The sequence below is a fragment of the Octodon degus genome, unplaced genomic scaffold (assembly GCF_000260255.1).
Source record: "Octodon degus isolate 3935 unplaced genomic scaffold, OctDeg1.0 scaffold00004, whole genome shotgun sequence".
Taxonomy (NCBI): Eukaryota; Metazoa; Chordata; class Mammalia; order Rodentia; family Octodontidae; genus Octodon; species Octodon degus.
This window is the reverse complement of record NW_004524580.1, coordinates 16,045,759-16,062,260: the sequence shown is the minus strand read 5'-3', so window position 1 is coordinate 16,062,260 and position 16,502 is coordinate 16,045,759. Positions and strand designations below refer to the sequence as shown.

The 16,502-nt window shown below is 35.1% G+C and overlaps 1 protein-coding gene across 2 annotated transcripts in view; it reads left to right on the top strand.

The window, feature by feature from the left end:
- The window catches only part of Cep290 (centrosomal protein 290), an 84,166-nt gene that overhangs the window by 58,436 nt on the left and 9,228 nt on the right, over positions 1 to 16,502 (top strand). For both annotated transcript variants that reach the window (XM_023716284.1, XM_023716282.1), the window contains exons 41-51: positions 99 to 244; positions 559 to 714; positions 2,991 to 3,114; positions 8,265 to 8,399; positions 9,559 to 9,636; positions 10,457 to 10,621; positions 11,164 to 11,286; positions 12,346 to 12,518; positions 14,584 to 14,725; positions 15,766 to 15,839; positions 16,379 to 16,473. In XM_023716284.1, coding sequence (XP_023572052.1) covers positions 99 to 244; positions 559 to 714; positions 2,991 to 3,114; positions 8,265 to 8,399; positions 9,559 to 9,636; positions 10,457 to 10,621; positions 11,164 to 11,286; positions 12,346 to 12,518; positions 14,584 to 14,725; positions 15,766 to 15,839; positions 16,379 to 16,473 — 1,411 coding nt within the window. The remainder of the gene's footprint in view (positions 1 to 98; positions 245 to 558; positions 715 to 2,990; positions 3,115 to 8,264; positions 8,400 to 9,558; positions 9,637 to 10,456; positions 10,622 to 11,163; positions 11,287 to 12,345; positions 12,519 to 14,583; positions 14,726 to 15,765; positions 15,840 to 16,378; positions 16,474 to 16,502) is intronic.

Sequence of the window (16,502 nt, the reverse complement as noted above, 5' to 3'; positions counted from 1 at the left end):
AAGTACTGATTTACCATTTTTTTAGGTAGATTGTAATTGATAAATCTTAAGATTAAAAATAATACTGGTAATTTTGCAGTTTTTTTTATTGCTTACAGAGTGCTAGAGAAGAACTAATTAGGTGGGAAGAAGGTAAAAAATGGCAAACCAAAATAGAGGGAGTCCGTAACAAGTTGAAAGAGAAAGAAGGAGAAGTTTATACACTAACAAAGCAGTTGACCACTATGAAGGATCTTTTTGCCAAGTAAGTTTAAATTTTGTTATAAAACACAATATTTAAAATCTGCTGAACTAGAAATTACAAATTTATCAAAATTGAGAGGTGAAAAATTTTCTACTTTTAAGTACTTATCTTAATTAACTTTAAAATGTGCCTCGTATGCATTTTAACAATTACAAGTGGAGTTTTCTGTGGTTTTGAAGTAAGTTAGTTCACACAAAATACAGAATGGTCCAGTTAGTATGTATTGTTTTAATGATGCATACACTGAGCCCTATGAACTGAGCAAGCGAAACAGTAAGTGGTATATTTTCATGATTGATTTCTTCATTCCACAGAGCTGATAAGGAGAAGCATACTCTTCAGAGGAGACTAAAAACAGCTGGTATGACTGTTGATCAGGTTATTGGAGTACGAGTCTTGGAGTCAGAAAAAGAAGTGGAAGAATTAAAAAAGAGAAATCTTGACTTAGAAAATGACTTACTATATATGAGGTAAGCTATTACATGGAAATAATAGTACAAAAAAAAGAAATAATAGTACATATTTTGATGAAAGCCTGCTTGACGCATAGATATGGAAATAATAAATATGTATTGTTTCAAGCTTGATTAATCTTTTCTCATTTGAGATGAGTTATTCCTAACTTTCTGGATGCTGTGTAATTTTGGATTGCATCCTTGATCTTTGAATATTATGGTATGAGCCCTTGAATCCTTTAAATTCTATGTAAAATATATTTCTGTTCTAGCATATCACCCATCTGGTTACAGCCAGGTTGCAGATTCCGGCCTCCTTTCTCAGGCTATGAGGCAAGCATCAGCTCTCTTTTCAAAGCTTCTTCAGTCTCTTCAGCTCTGTCCTGCCTGTGCCCCTCCTAATGCATGGCCTGCGTCTTATTCAGTTCCCACAGCCTTCTGCTTTCTCTTTAGGTTTAGTGCCATACAGATTTAGCTCAACGGTAACCTCAGAAGTTCACAGATAACTTTATAGGGTCCTTTTTTTGAGTACTTTCCTTTCTGTTTTCTTGATGATATTCCTTTTTTCCTACAGCTCCTCACTTGGGGAGAAATATTGGGCTTTATTTACACCTTTTATGCCATGCACTTCAGCAGATGCACATATCTGTAGCCAAATTTGTTAATTTTGTGTCACTGATAAAAATCCTTGAGAACATGAAGAAGGAAAGATTCAGTGCAGTCCATATTCCATCCATGGTTACTTCATTGCCAGAACATCAGGACAACCAGAACATATGGCAGAGGAGGGGCAGGCAGAGGCTCACTTAATGGTGGCCAGGAAGCAAAGATGGTGGGCCAGAGTCTAATATAGCAGGCTGGAGACCAAGCCTTCAGCACATGCACTTTTGAAGGACATTCTAGATCTTCCTTAAAAGAAGAGGCATTGCGGCAGCCATGGGCTGAGTGCCTGGTGGTTCTAGGAACAGTGGAGTAAACACAAACTGTTGTCTTTTGCAAAGCTAATGTGTAAGTGTTTGAGAACTTTGAAAAACTCAGTAGTAGGACTGGGGAGATGACTCAGTGGTCTAAGTGCCTGCCTGGCAAGTGCAAGGAACCGGGTTCAATCCCCGGTACCACTTGGTATACTGGCCCCAGAACAGCAGGCACACTTTCCCAGCCCTGAAAACAGGCATGGTGGTGCACGCTAAACCTAGTGCTGGGGAGGTTGAGAAAGGAGGATCACTGTGAGTCTGAGCTGTATAGCGAGACCCTGTATCAAATAAGTAAATTAATTAATTAAAAGCAAGAGAAAGGGAACTTCTAAGGCAGTATAAAGATACCTCATGTGTTCTGAGTTGTCTTACTGCTCAACCTTCAAACAGTCCCATGATTTTGGAAGCAGAGACTAGGTTTCTCCTCCAGCACCTTTAAGAAAATGTTATGAGCTTCCAACCTACTTTCCCTCTTTTTCTAAGTTACTTGTTGTGTTTGTGTTTCACAACTGCCCTTGGTAGGGAAGGGAAAAAATGATCAAAGAATTACTTTTCATGAGATCTAAACAGATTACCACTTAGTACAATAGGTTTTCCCTTCCTGAGTTATTCGGTCTAGATATAGATTCAAATAAAATCTCATTTGTATTAGTCTCCATGTTTGCATGAGAGTCAGTTTTACTTTTGAAACTTTTCAAATTTATTTATTTATTTTGGTATTCTTTTCATTGGTGTATATTTTAACTATCTTGCATATATAGATACATGTTATTTCAAAATATTACTATATTTCTTTACAGCAAAATATACTTTTTAACTGAATGTTTAAAGGAACCCTTCAACCAAAATGTATAATAATATTGTGAACTAGGAAGAAAATATCCAAATGGGGAGGTGAACAAGAAAGAGGGGAGGTGGAAAATAAAGAAGGGAGAAGTTTAAAATAATGAGAAAAATAGGAAAACATGGCAACAAAGCTTTTGTAAATGGGGAGAGCAGGGGTTGAAGGGAGGGTAGGGGAATAAGGAAAAAATATCGTAGTACGTACAGGTGCAAATTCTCTAGGATGAATGTAATTGTTATGTGTATCTAAAATGTATCAAAATCTGATTTTTAAATCCTTCAGTGAATCTTCTGTAAAATATTAATCATAAATTGTAATGTCCTAATTTACTTTTTATAGTTTTTAGAAGTTCTCAAAAATACTTAACCATGTTAATAAACATTACATTTTTCTTGCTTTCTTATAATTTAATATAGTAAACAGGAGAAAGTTGAGATTTGTATAGTAAATAAAGATTGTATGGTTGTTCATAGGAATCACCAGGCTCTTCCTCGAGATACTGTGATAGAAGATTTACATTTACAAAATAGATACCTTCAAGAAAAGCTTAGTGCTTTAGAAAAACAGTTATCGAAGGATGAATATTCTAGGCCTCCAGTAAGTGTACATCTTTTTCCCCTATTTTTATATACATAGAAGTGAAATAGCGTTGTTCTTTTATCTGACCAAAACATTAAAACCTTTTCACTGGCACAGTAAATTGAACTTTTATTTGTACTGGGTAATAATGTATATATAGTAACTTCTTTAACCCTATCTGAAGACTATAAATGTAGTGATTACACATTTTTCTGTGTCAGGAATATATAGTTTAATAAAGGAGGAAATATGTTGCTACACTATTGATCAATATGTGTGGTATGTTTGTAGTTGATTATGACTCATTAATTATTACTGTTGAATTTTTGGCTCTTGCTTTAAATACTTGTGATAGATAGAGGGATAGATAGATTTTTCCTTCTTAGATTTCTCCATTTTCTCATACATCAGTAGAATCTGATACGCTTGCTCTTTTGTTATTAGTCTTAATATATGTAAGATACAAAGTATTTTCCACAAAAAGAACACTTTATTCAGGAATCAAAAGAATATTTTTTTTAGAAGTGTTCACTGTAGAAAACAGGAAGAGAACAGATGCCAATGACAATTACATCATTGTAGTAGTCTCTGTTTACAGTAAACAAACACAAAGCTGAGGATATAGAACCTCCTAAGTTCAGTAAAGCTGAAGCAAGGTTAAACAGTAAAGTAAACCATTTTTAGGTCAAGCTCTGGTGTCCTTGCAGACCTTAACTCCAATTTTGAAAATGCATCAAATCATAAAGTTAAAATTTATCAAGAATGTTGTGAAAATTATAAATAGGAACATGAAAGAGAGGCAAATAAGATAGGTAAGAACGAAAAAGAGAAGTGCTGTATAGCTGAAGGTGAGTGATAGCAGCTACACAGCCAGACTGCTGTGGAGAATCTTGATTATGCTGCAGTTGACTGTGCATTGTCAGGGCTGAGGAGGAGCCACAGATGAATTATGTATGAATGTGAGGTGTCAGTGCAGGCAAACAGTAAGATGCCTTCGGATTGCTCTACTGAAGTTCTTTGTTTTGGTAGCTGAGTTTTCTTATAGCAAGTCAGACATACATATAGTACCAAGGAATCAAAATATATAAAAATTCTAAGCTATTTATAGACTTCTTTTTTGAGCCCTAATTTTTAGCTGCTTATTGACAAAATTGGTAGCTATTATGTCCTCATTCAGTGTAGAACTTTTTTTTTTTAACCATTGCTGTAGTCTTTACTAAGCATTGTAATAAATAGAAAAAATAAGCCATTTTAGAAGTGTTTATTTTGTCCTGGAATTTCTAATGGAACCTATTGTGATTACTTGCTATATAACATATATAGCCAATCATGTGGTGTCTTTATATGATGTATTGTAGCAAGTACTTTTTTTAATAATGAGAAAAGAGAGCTTACGTGGTTTTTGAATTTTGTTTTGTTTCTTCTGTGTATATTGTTCCAGGCTCTATGCCTAAGTATATTTATCACAATACCTTGCACTTTTTTTTTTTTTTTTTTTTCCTATTTGACATAGGAGACTAGAGAATAAGTACATTTCTACTGATCATGAGATTTAGAATCAAGTTTTAGATCCAGGTCTAGTGATTCTCAGCATCAGGTACATACTATTTAAAGTCCATTTATACTGAGGTGGCAGATAACACAATTTCTAGTTAATCACATTGCAGGTTTTCTTTATCCTTCCCACATCAGCTACTCCTGTCACCTAAGTCCTCTAGAAAGCAACTGAAAATACACATCTGTGTTTTAAGAGAAGATGGATGAAAGTGATTTCCTGTTTCTTTATCCAGGTTCATTTATTTTTTAGTAGTTTGTCAGACTTAGGACCTTGCACTTGCCAGGCAGGCGCTTGTGCTGCTGAGTTACATTGCCAGCCCTTTTATCCAAGTTCATAATGCCTTTTTAAAAATTCATAATTAATAAAAGAACTTGGGACATCCAGTATTTGTTATCTCAAATTCTTATCCACTAAGTATTTAATTTCAAGACATTTGTTCCTTTGAATGGTATTCCTTTCCTGTAAAAGTTTGGAATTTCTATGAAGTTAAGTTTACAGGAATTCTGGGTTTTTTTTATGGAATCTGTTACCTTATTTTGCAAAAATAAGGGCAGTTTGCACTATTAATAACTGTAGTTTCATTTTCTGAGTATAGAAGGAAAAACTGATGCACATTTACTTATTTAATAATTGCATTCATGTTTTAGTGAAAATTGTTAAAATATATCCACATGTAAAATCTAAGAATAACTACCTTCTGTGCTATTTCTTATATTTTCAAGTTGATCAGTCAGTGATATTCATAGGTGATTAGCCTTCATTAAATAAAATCGCTACCACAGGCAAAAGAGAGAAAGTTAAGGAAAGAGAAAAGCTTAAAAACAGAGAAGTAGGATTTCCATGTCTGGAGAGGTCTTTAAGTTATCCTGTGTACCTTCTGCACTTACTGCATGCAAAACTGACAGCCTTATAAGTGGTGAGCTCTTGTTAGATAAACTAGAAGGGGGAAGAGTCAGAATCATGCCTAAGTAGGAAAACATTACTTGTCAACGTCAACAAAGTATCTTTCCTTGCCACTGCTTAGGTGTATGTGCTTACTCCTAGTAGATGAGTGTCAGGTAGAGACTTGCCTCTTTCTGCCAGAGTTCTGTGTGTCTTAGTTACTTTTTACTCGTTGCTGGGACAAATACCCGACACTCAAAATGAAGGAAGGAAAGGTTTATTTAGCTTACTGTTACTGGAGGGTTCAGTCCATATTCCGCTGGCTCCAAGGCAAACAGCAGTTCATGCAGCAGAAAACAATGAAGAGCAGAGGAGGAGCAGCAGCTGCAGCGGCGTCCATCAAGCCTCTCTCTTCCTTCTTCGCTGACTGCAGAAGGTCCACAGTGAAGATCCGAGCTCCTCCAAAGTGGTGTGGCTGCGAAGATCAACAAGCTCCTCTGAAGACAGACTTTTCCACGGAAGCCCAGCGGGGTGGCAGGAAACCAGGCAGGCAGCTTCCTGCCTTTCTCAATTCCTGGGCCCTGCCCACTTGCAGGGTGAGGCCCCCATGCTGAGAACAGGCTGACTGATTCAGCCAAGTTGACACAATGTATCAACTAACACCCTGTGCATCCTCAAAATCAAGTGTCAGCCTACATTTTCTTTAATTATCTAAGGCCTATTTAGTGATTTCTTTGCTTTTACTATATTATACCTAAGAGATACGTATTTCTTCAAAAATACATCAACTTGTGTGAATTGTGATTGTTAAAAATGTTTCAGATGTTGTTATGGGTCAACTCTGCATAGGAACCAGATCAGCCAGATAGAAATTTGAATAGAGCCTTTTATTTATTGAGCTCAGGTCCGTCAGCCACTTCTCTCCCAGGAGAAGGCTGATCGGCCCGAACGTAGGTAGCAGGGGGGTATTTATAACAGAAATCGCATCCAGTTTGGTAAGCAAACTTGTTATCTAGCACAGAACAACTGAAACTGCATTTATTTGACACAGCTGCAGACTGTTTATAACTAAAAGGTCTTTTACAGCTTAGTGATAAGTGTATATTTTTATAAGATATATCGTAAGCTGCCTATGTTATAGAAGATGGTTGGGGAAGGAGTTTGTGTTAGCTTGCTGCCTTGACAAAACAGTTATTTATTGTTGAACAGCCTTGAGCCGAAAGGGAGAACACATTTTTTGGAGCAAATAACAGGAAGCACAAGGGGTTTTTGTAATTTTTTACAGTTAAGGTATAAAACTCTATTAAACCTTTACAATGTATGTATAATAGGTATATTTATGTAATATTTTAAGAATTATAATGTTTTATAGTGTTGATTTTATAGTCTATTGAGGCTGTAAACAGAAAAATTGGAAAGAAAAGGCTAAAAGCCATGCTATCTCACAAAATTATTTCACAGAAGTCCTGTGAGGTATGTTCTCCTACCCAATCTGTAGAAAAAATGAGCACTTTCTCATTCAAATACTTTTTACCGCTCAGACTGGGAAGTAAAAATGAATATAAAAAATCCAGGTTGTAGTCATACTAAGAGAAATGTATTATAGTGCTTTTCAGAGGAATGAGTGGTTACTTTAGTTCAACAAATGAGGAAGTGCTTTCTGGAGGAGGAAGGAATCGAGGTGCTTCTTCTGTAGAATTTGTTCAGCCCGCCATAACAGTACAGTAGGGTCTCCATATTCAAATATTCTGCATGTGAGGATTCAACCAACCATGATTCAGAAATACATGGGAAAAAAAAAAAAAGCTGTCTGTACTGATTATGGATAGTCTTTCCTTCTCCTGTCATTCCCTGAATAATTCAGTATAACTATTTGAATAGCATTTACATTGTATTAGGTATTCTACGTTATTTAGACATGATTTAAAGTATTTAAGAGAATACACATATATTATGTGCAAATATCACTTTACCTAAGTGACTTGAGTGTCCACAGATTTTGGTATCTTTCTTGGGAGGAGGGAATCTGTCTTAGAACTAACCCCCTGTAGATTCTGAGAGTCAGCTGTACTACAGATTGGGTGGCTTAAACACTAAACATTTCTGCTCTTGTAGTTCTGGAGGCTGTTTTCCAAACTCCAGGTGTTGATAGAGTTGGTTCCCGCTGGAGGCTTTTAGGGAAAAATGTGTCCCAAGTCTTGGCTTACCGAGTCCATTTTCTCAGTGTCTGCACATCATCTTCTGCCGTGCGTGTCTCTGTATCCAGATCCCCAAGCTTTGTGCCTTATAAATATCCTCGTCCTACCTGATTGTGTCTACTTCAGTGACCTCATTTTACCTGATTACCTGTCTCCAAATGAGGTCACATTCTGAGAATCATTATAACTGGAAACTATTATAACTTTAACATGTGTAATTTGGAAAGTTAAGAAATAAAATTGAACCCATAAAACAAGATAACCTTTATTTTGAATTAACAAAACCAGCATAAACTATTTTAAATTTTGAGAATATATATGTGAAGGATATATATTCTGATTCAATTAAACCACATTTCATATTACTAGTTTTATGTTCAACTAATTTATTTGGTTTTCTCTAGAACAAGTTTTTCATATTATTTTGAAAAGAAATTTCTCTTTTGGCATAGTAAATTTTAATCTGGGATGTATTTTGTAGCTTTTATTTGTTAAACTTCTAAAATACTCCAAATTTCATTTTTCTGAAGGCTTCCGGAATTGATTCAGGTGACCATTATCAAAAAGAACAAGAGCTCCATAGGGCAAACTTGAAGTTGTCGTCTGAAAATATTGAACTGAAATTTCAACTTGAACAAGCAAATAAAGATTTACCAAGACTAAAGGTAATAACATTTTGTGTATTAGGATACTGAAGGCCTGAACCTGTTGCCTCCCACATATTCGTACTTACTAATGTTAGCATATGAAGTGAATGTTCCTAAAATGTCACAATAGTCATATATTTTTTAATATACTATCTCATTTAAAAGTTATTTGTTGAGGGCTAGCTTTACAACATACACTTCTAAATGTTGGGATAGAGCAATCAAAAATATATGTGTTTGTAAAACTTAAGTTCCACTGGGGAAGATTAACAATAAACCAATAAACAAGCCAGTATATAGTATATCAGGTGATACTAAATGCTAAGAAAGGAAACATGATTGGTAAAGGCTAGGGGCAGAGGTACAATTTAGTTTTTGTTTGTTTGTTTTTGCGGAACCGGGGATTGAACTCAGGCCCTTGCACTTGCCAAGGAAGCGCTTATTCCACTGAGCCATCTCCCTGGCCCAGAGGTACAATTTAAATAGGGTAATAAGAGAGATCTTTTAGAAAGGTGGCTATAAATAGAGAGCTGGGGGTAGAGGTAAGGAAGTGAGACATAAAAATACTAGAAAAAGAATTCCAGACAATTCAGATACCAAGTTTGAGTGTCCTGAGATGCAAGAATATTTGGTGTAATTTATTAACAATTGTCACACTTTAAAATACAAGAATAATTGTTTCTTTGAGAAATTTTACTTTTTCTGATGTTTATTTTTACCTTTGATTTCTGTATCTTTTCCTATTATGGGAGTGTTTGTGTTAACTAGTTCAGTTCTCTTTTGCTTTATACCACATGGATAAAGATCCATGTGTGGAAAAGTGAAAGTTAAAATCAGAGTTCTGTTAATTGTATTTTTATGTTGTTGTTTTAGTATCAGGGATCGAACTCAGGACCTTCCGCTTGCCAGGCAGGTGCATATGCCGCTGAGCTATCTCCCCAGCTTTAAATCAGAATTCTAGTGTACACTAAGGCAATAATGTAGAACTATTTCTTGAAAGTTAACATACAAAATACGCTTATTAGCATATGTCTTAGTTTTTCACTCTTTGTTAGTATAAAAGCCAGTTCATTTTACTATAGTGGTAAAGAGATAGTTAGCTCACATGAATTGTTCGCTTGTCCTTTGAATGGCTGTGATTATGTCAGACTGGTATGTATTTTCTTTTATCTTTTAGAATCAAGTAAAAGATTTGAAGGAAATGTGCGAATTTCTTAAGAAGGAAAAAGCAGAAGTTGAACGGAAACTTAGAGGGGTATGTTGCTTAGAGGCAAGGCTAATTGATTTCAGATTGATGAGAAGCAATTATATTTCAAAAACTCATTCAGATAATTTAAGTATATAATGGAGTCAATGAAAATATTAAGAGTATTTTTGGAAATATCTTGCTTCTACCTGTGTTTAAAATTATAGTGTATGTACATATAATAACAGAAAAAGAAAAGAAAAAGAATTCTAAACGGAGAAATAGCAAGTTTAAAGATCCTGAGGTGCAGGAATACTTGGTTTAATTTATTAATAATTGTTGCACTTGAAAATATGAGGATAATTGTTTCTTTTAGAAATTTTAATTTATTCTGATATTAATTTATTTTATACTATACACAGTACAAATAGTTAATGCCATTTTTAAAATATTTAAAAGAAACAAAATGTCAATTTGACTTTTTCTGAATAATAATGAATACTCATGAGCTCTTTAAATACACAATTTATCATTTGTCAATTAACTTTGTAAAGAAAACTCCTTGTATATTTGAGAGAACATTAACTGAATGGAGTATTTAGATTTATGCATGTGGATCAGATGTCAAAGCTAAACTATTTAAACCATTATTTATTACATGATTTTAGGAATATCAAATTTTCTAAGTCTTGATTTTCATGTATGTAAAGTGAGGAGTATAATTCCTAACAAGATTCTGAGAGATGTATTGAATTAACACAAAACTGGGAATCAGTTATTAGGAATTATTGATAATGAGTACAGTTGTGGGCCTGTTCTGTGGCCGGTACTTTATATTATATTCTTGAAAGTGCTTGATTAAATGAAAAGGTTGACATGTTCTTTGCAGTCTGGTAGAAGTGGAAAGACAATCCCAGAGCTAGAAAAAACCATTGGCCTAATGAAAAAAGTAGTTGAAAAAGTTCAAAGAGAAAATGAACAATTGAAAAGAGCATCGGGGATACTGACCAGTGAAAAAATGGCAAATATTGAAAAGGAAAATGAAAAATTAAAGGTAATTTTAAAAATTTGATAATTTTAATGTGACTGTTTCAGTATTTTAGTTTTTATTAACTTTAGGTAGACTTTAAATTCAGTATATAAGATGCCTTAATGGATGCTGTATGTATTTTGTACCAATAGAAAATTTCTGAGTGTGGCAGATAAGGACCGGCACAGAGTGATTCCACTTAGTCTTCCTTACTCCAGGACCATAGACTCTCACTTTGGTGCTACGAGGCTTCTTGTGTCTAGTTTTAAACATATGATGCCCAGCGCCCCATCTTTGAGGTTGCTGTGGTTAGGTGGGCCCTGCGGTAGGTGCTGTGTCAAGGTTTGATTTTCGTGTTACAGAGTCGTCACTTCATGCTAAATACAACCAGGGCTGGTGACTTCTGTTTAAAAGACCAAGGAAGACTTCAATTCTTGAGCATGTTAAATATAGTCAGTAACGCTACTTCGAATTAAATTTTATGATTTTGAAAAATCATTTTCATTTAATTTCCCTGTTGTGATAATGTGTGATTTTAAAGATTTTTTTTTTTTTTTAATTACTAGGCTGAATTAGAAAAACTTAAAGTTCATCTTGGACGTCAGTTGAGCATGCAGTATGAGTCTAAGACGAAAGGCACGGAAAAAATTGTTGCCGAAAATGAAAGGCTTCGTAAAGAACTTAAAAAGGTATGACTTGTGGAACAAATTAAGATCATTACTTCTCCTTTTAATTAAGAAGGACAAAGGAGAGTGTCTCTGCAAAGTAGGTAATTAAGAAATGTAGGAATTGTGTTTTTATGCCTGTTGTCATTATATCCTTTCACCATGAGGGATATTGACAGTGTAAAAATTAATAAATTCAGAGACACTATGATGCAGAAGTTCCTCAATCTGGTTTCAGTTCCTATTACTTAGTAGTTATGAGAATTAGAACAAGCTACTTCTCTCTGTTCTTCAATTCCCTTATATATAAAATTGAAAGTAGTAAGTGTGCTTACATCACGGAGCTTCTGCGAGGTTTAAGCAAGTGACTGTTTACACACGTGACTTAGAACATGCTTTTCTTTTTAAGTGGCAAAATATTTTTCTTGGTCCAGACAAGTAAGGATTGTAATTTGTAGGGGTGCTGTACTGAATAAATTGAAATTACTGTATTGAAAACTAATTATAAAAGAAAATGTGTATTACAAGCCCACAGTGATAATATCTGTGCTTTAATTATAGATGTGTGGCCTGTTGTTTTTTCTTACCAGGGATCACACTTTCACTTACACATGATTTTTTTTTTTTTTTTGCGGAACCGGGGATTGAACTCGGGCCCTTGCGCTTGCCAGTGAAGTGCTTATTCCACTGAGCCATCTCCCCGGCACCTTACACATGATTTGTATGCTTATAACTAATTCTCTTAAATTAAGGAGTCAAAATACATTATTAAATGTGTACAAAGATATAAATTATCCCATTACTTTAAAAATACTACAGAGAGCAAAATGACAGATTTAAAAGTAACCATTAGAGTAGTACATGTAAATATATTTCTCTGGCCTGATTTATATAATTTTTCTTAGTATTATTATGATCAGATTGTGAATTAGAGGCACAACACTGAATTTTTTAAAATTGCAGTTTAAATCAACATTTAAAACTCAACATTTTCTGTTTTCCAACTTGAAATTTTGAATACATTTGATCTTGGAAGACGGTATTATGTTTTGTCAAAATGTACTAATTAGCTTTTAATGTTAGGAAACTGAAGCTGCAGAGAAACTGCGGATAGCCAAGAATAATTTAGAGATACTAAATGAGAAGATGACAGTTCAGCTAGAAGAGACTAATAAGAGATTACAGCTAGCAGAAATTAGAGGTCCTCAGCTTGAAGGGGCTGACAGCAAGAGCTGGAAATCCATCGTCGTTACAAGGTAGGAACAGATACACTGTTAAAACTTACAAAAAGCTTAATCAGCACTAATTTCAAGACTATTGTAACCTAGTTACCTGGATGGATGGGTTGGTTGCTTAATTTAACATGGTACAGATCCTTCTGTCTTAGCTTTGGGGTGGTGGACACAGAAAAGAGCAGCTAAAGCAAGGCTCAGACTGCAGAGCCAGGTGTGTGTCATCCACTGCTCTCAGCCCAGCCGGGGCTGATGCCGCCAGGTTCCCTTGGGTGCTGGTTTTCCCCAACTGCAACCTGAGCTGCTTCGTGTGGACTTCAGATGTGAGCTGCGACCAGCTGATCTACCTTGTCACAGTCTGCCCTGGGTTTGCAATACTTTTGGAATTTCAACCTGGGCACTTTCTCTTTCATCAGCTTCAATAGAAGAATTCAGCAGTTTTAGTCCTGCCTCTGTTTTCTGCTACTCAGTTTTCTCCCATCCTGTGATTTTTTTTTTCTCTGAAAATATGTGGGATTTTTGCCTGTGAAGCCAATCTTTGTGGCTGTGGGATTTTACAGATAAAGTCATGTGTCCTTGAATCCCCATGGTTCATGTCACCATGGGCAGATTATCCTGACTGTGATGAGTTGGCAAGAGGCTCTGGTGTCATTCCCATTGCTGATTCAGAGTCTTGAAGCAAATCGCCAATGGGATCCTGCCCTTGACCTTTCCCACCAAAGCTGTCCTGTGTAAAATAGTATCCTTTGCCATCAGTGTATCTCCTGCCTTAGTTTCAAAAGGCAAACTCATCTGTATCTTACTATCTTTCTAAAGTTCCTTACATCTGTATATCTTTGATCTCCCCTTTGATGTCTTTGAAGACATCTGCACTTTGCCTCCCATCTGCCCTACCTGCTACTTAGAATGATCCTGATGGGCAGCAAGATGTTCCCACCATCACTGCAGCTAGGATGAGAGTGCTGTGCCTAAGCAGTCGCTTTAGTCCACTGAGCTATCTGGCCAGTCCTACAATCTTAAATTGAGTTCTTGAAGCACTTAAGAGATGTCTTTTGGGATCCATGAGATAGGGGTCCTGTTCATGTTGAAATCCTTACAGTGGCTGTTCTTTACTCAAGGAGCTTAGCCATAACGTATTCTCTATCCCACCTTCTACTGACTGGAACAGCGACAGCAATGTGGAGGTTTTTTTACATTAGAGAAGGCATCTCTGCTTGGATGCCTTGAACAGCAAAAAGGATGAAGTGAAGGAATGAGCTTCTTATATTTTACTTTATCCTCTAGTAGACAGTCTTGTCAAGTTAAGGACATTGCCTTTGATGGGCTTGTAAAAGTTATTTGAATATATTTAGATAATGATGATTTTTCTTCCTTACAGTATTTCTACCAAATTTTGTTGCCAAAGAAATACTATCCTTTTTAACTTAATAGAAAGGCACCCTTTACCCTCTCTTTTCTCTTTTCTGGAAAAGTCCGACTATTATAGGGATTATCTTGCCTGTAGATAAGAAATCGTTTTAAAACTACTGGTCTCTGGATTTTTGACAGTTTACTTTGTCATGTGGAGTTTTTCACTTTTTAGATTCTTACAGGCTTCATTCTTCCTACATCATGTATCATTTCACCCATGCTTTTGGACAAAATTTTACTTCTGCTATAATGCTTTCTACCACTTGTGTTATCCTACATAGATACTTCCTCTGTGTATATGTATGAAAAAAAATTCTGTGTATATGCATGAGTTTTTTTTTTGTTGTCTTTGTATTCCTAACACTTTCTACTAATACAAATTGGATATTCTGATGAATTGGACTTATTTTTTTACTTTTACATTGAACTTCACAGTGTTCAAATACAGACTCCATCCTTATTCATAATTTGGAGAAACACCTAGACATTTTCTTTGAATTAGCATATTTGTTAAATAGAAATACTTATCTCTGTTATAACCTATTTATAACCTAAATATGTAGCTGAAAAGGAAATGGATTGACTAGATGAGACTATAGTAAGATATTTTTAATATCATAACTTGATAAATTAATGAGAAATTACATATCTATATTATTTTTCTATTATACTTTTTTAGAATGTATGAAACTAAGCTGAAAGAATTGGAAACTGATATTGCGAAAAAAAATGAAAGCATTACTGACCTTAAACAGCTGGTAAAAGAAGCAACAGAAAGAGAACAAAAAGTTAAGAAATATACTGAAGAGCTCGAACAACAGGCATGTAATATAATTTTTCTTTATATGATAAAATGATGTGTATCTCAACAGAATCCTTTTATTAAGTAAAAAAAATAAAATCTTAATTCTTCTAGAAGTGTCATCTAATGACACTATCATCTCATTCATCAACTTCACTGTCACTCTCCACATCTCTTTGATCACTAAATCATACCAACTATATTTTCAAAATACATCCCAAGTCTGCCTGCCTGTCAGTATCTGCATCACTGTCGTTCTTGTGCAGGCTGTCGTCTCATACTCAGGTACACTGAGCTCCCACCACATTACCTGGTCTCTTGCCATCATTGACCTTCTGCATATCCCTGGTTTGTTTTCCACACAGTTGTCAAATAATCTTTGTGATGTGTTAAGCAAAATACTAGTCCCTGCCTCAGAATCTTCCAGTGGCTGTTCATCACCTTAGAATAAAACTATAGTTAATCTGTCCTAGTCTGTAAAGCCATGATCTGACAGTTTCTCTCCAGACTTCTACCATTTTCTATCACAGTGCCTCAGCCACAGTAACTTTTTCCATCTTTCAAACAAACAAGACCAATTTGAGTTTCAAAGATGTACATTTGTTTTTTTAGTTCAGAGTACAAAGTACCTGGTGTTGTTACAGTCCACTTCCAAACTTCATGTCCTTGCTAAAATGAAGGCTCTGGGAGAGAAACATCCCTAGCCCGCAACTTCCCCCAATATCCTCTTGCCCTGGATTATTTTTCTTAATAGGCTTTTTTACCATCTGGCACTAATATATATCATACCAATCACAGCCATATATCGTGTCATTTTGCTTGGCTAAAAATGTAGACTGTAGAGAAAAGTTTGGCTTTTTTGTGTATTGCTATATCCTTAGGACTCACAACAGTGACTAGCATTCATAGTAATTGTTGATAAACAAATAGCAAACAGAAATATGATTATATGTGATTGTGAAAATGGTTTAATATTATAACTCATTAGAAATGTGTATCGTTATAAAACCTTATATCTCTGCCTTAAACTCTTATTTTCTAACTTCATTGTGTCCAAAGATTGAGATTCTCAAGCATGTTCCTGAAGAGGCTGAGACAGAGGAAAGCCTTAAACGGAAGCTGCAGGTGCTTAGGTATATTCTGTATTCATGGTTACTTTTATTTTCTTTCTGTAGTTGCATTTTTTTGTAAGTAGATTTTCTATGGCTAGAGACTAGATTCCTTCAACTTTGCTGTGTAATAGGTTTGTTAGGTCATTATGTCATCCTTCTACTGCCAGTTACTCCTTTACAACTAGATTCTGACAAAGATACACCTAATCCTACTGTTCCTATTGGTAATTTAAACTTCCCAAATGGCATAATTGGATTAAACTATTGTATTCAAGAAGCAAATACTAGAGGACTTCTTTACCTGGAGGAGTCTCTGTAGCTTACTCTCATTGGGCCCTTCTTTATAGGAAAACTATGCTTGAAACTAACATCTGGGTAGATGTTAAAGGGTTCTGATCCCACGCTGTCTGTGAATGTGAGAAAGAAAGTGTTTGTCTTCATAAATACTAACATGTTTTGAGAACTGTACATCACTAGTTTTTAAAAATACTCATATATTTTGTGAAGTGACATCTACTGACTTAAAAAAAAAAAAACAAAAAACCATCATTGTGTTCCAGATTAGCTTATAATCAATTGGATAAAGAAAAAGCAGAATTAATGTATCAGATAGAAGTAAACAAGGACCAAAGTAGAGCTGAAAGCACCATTCCTGGTAATGTATTTATTTATTTATTTATTTTT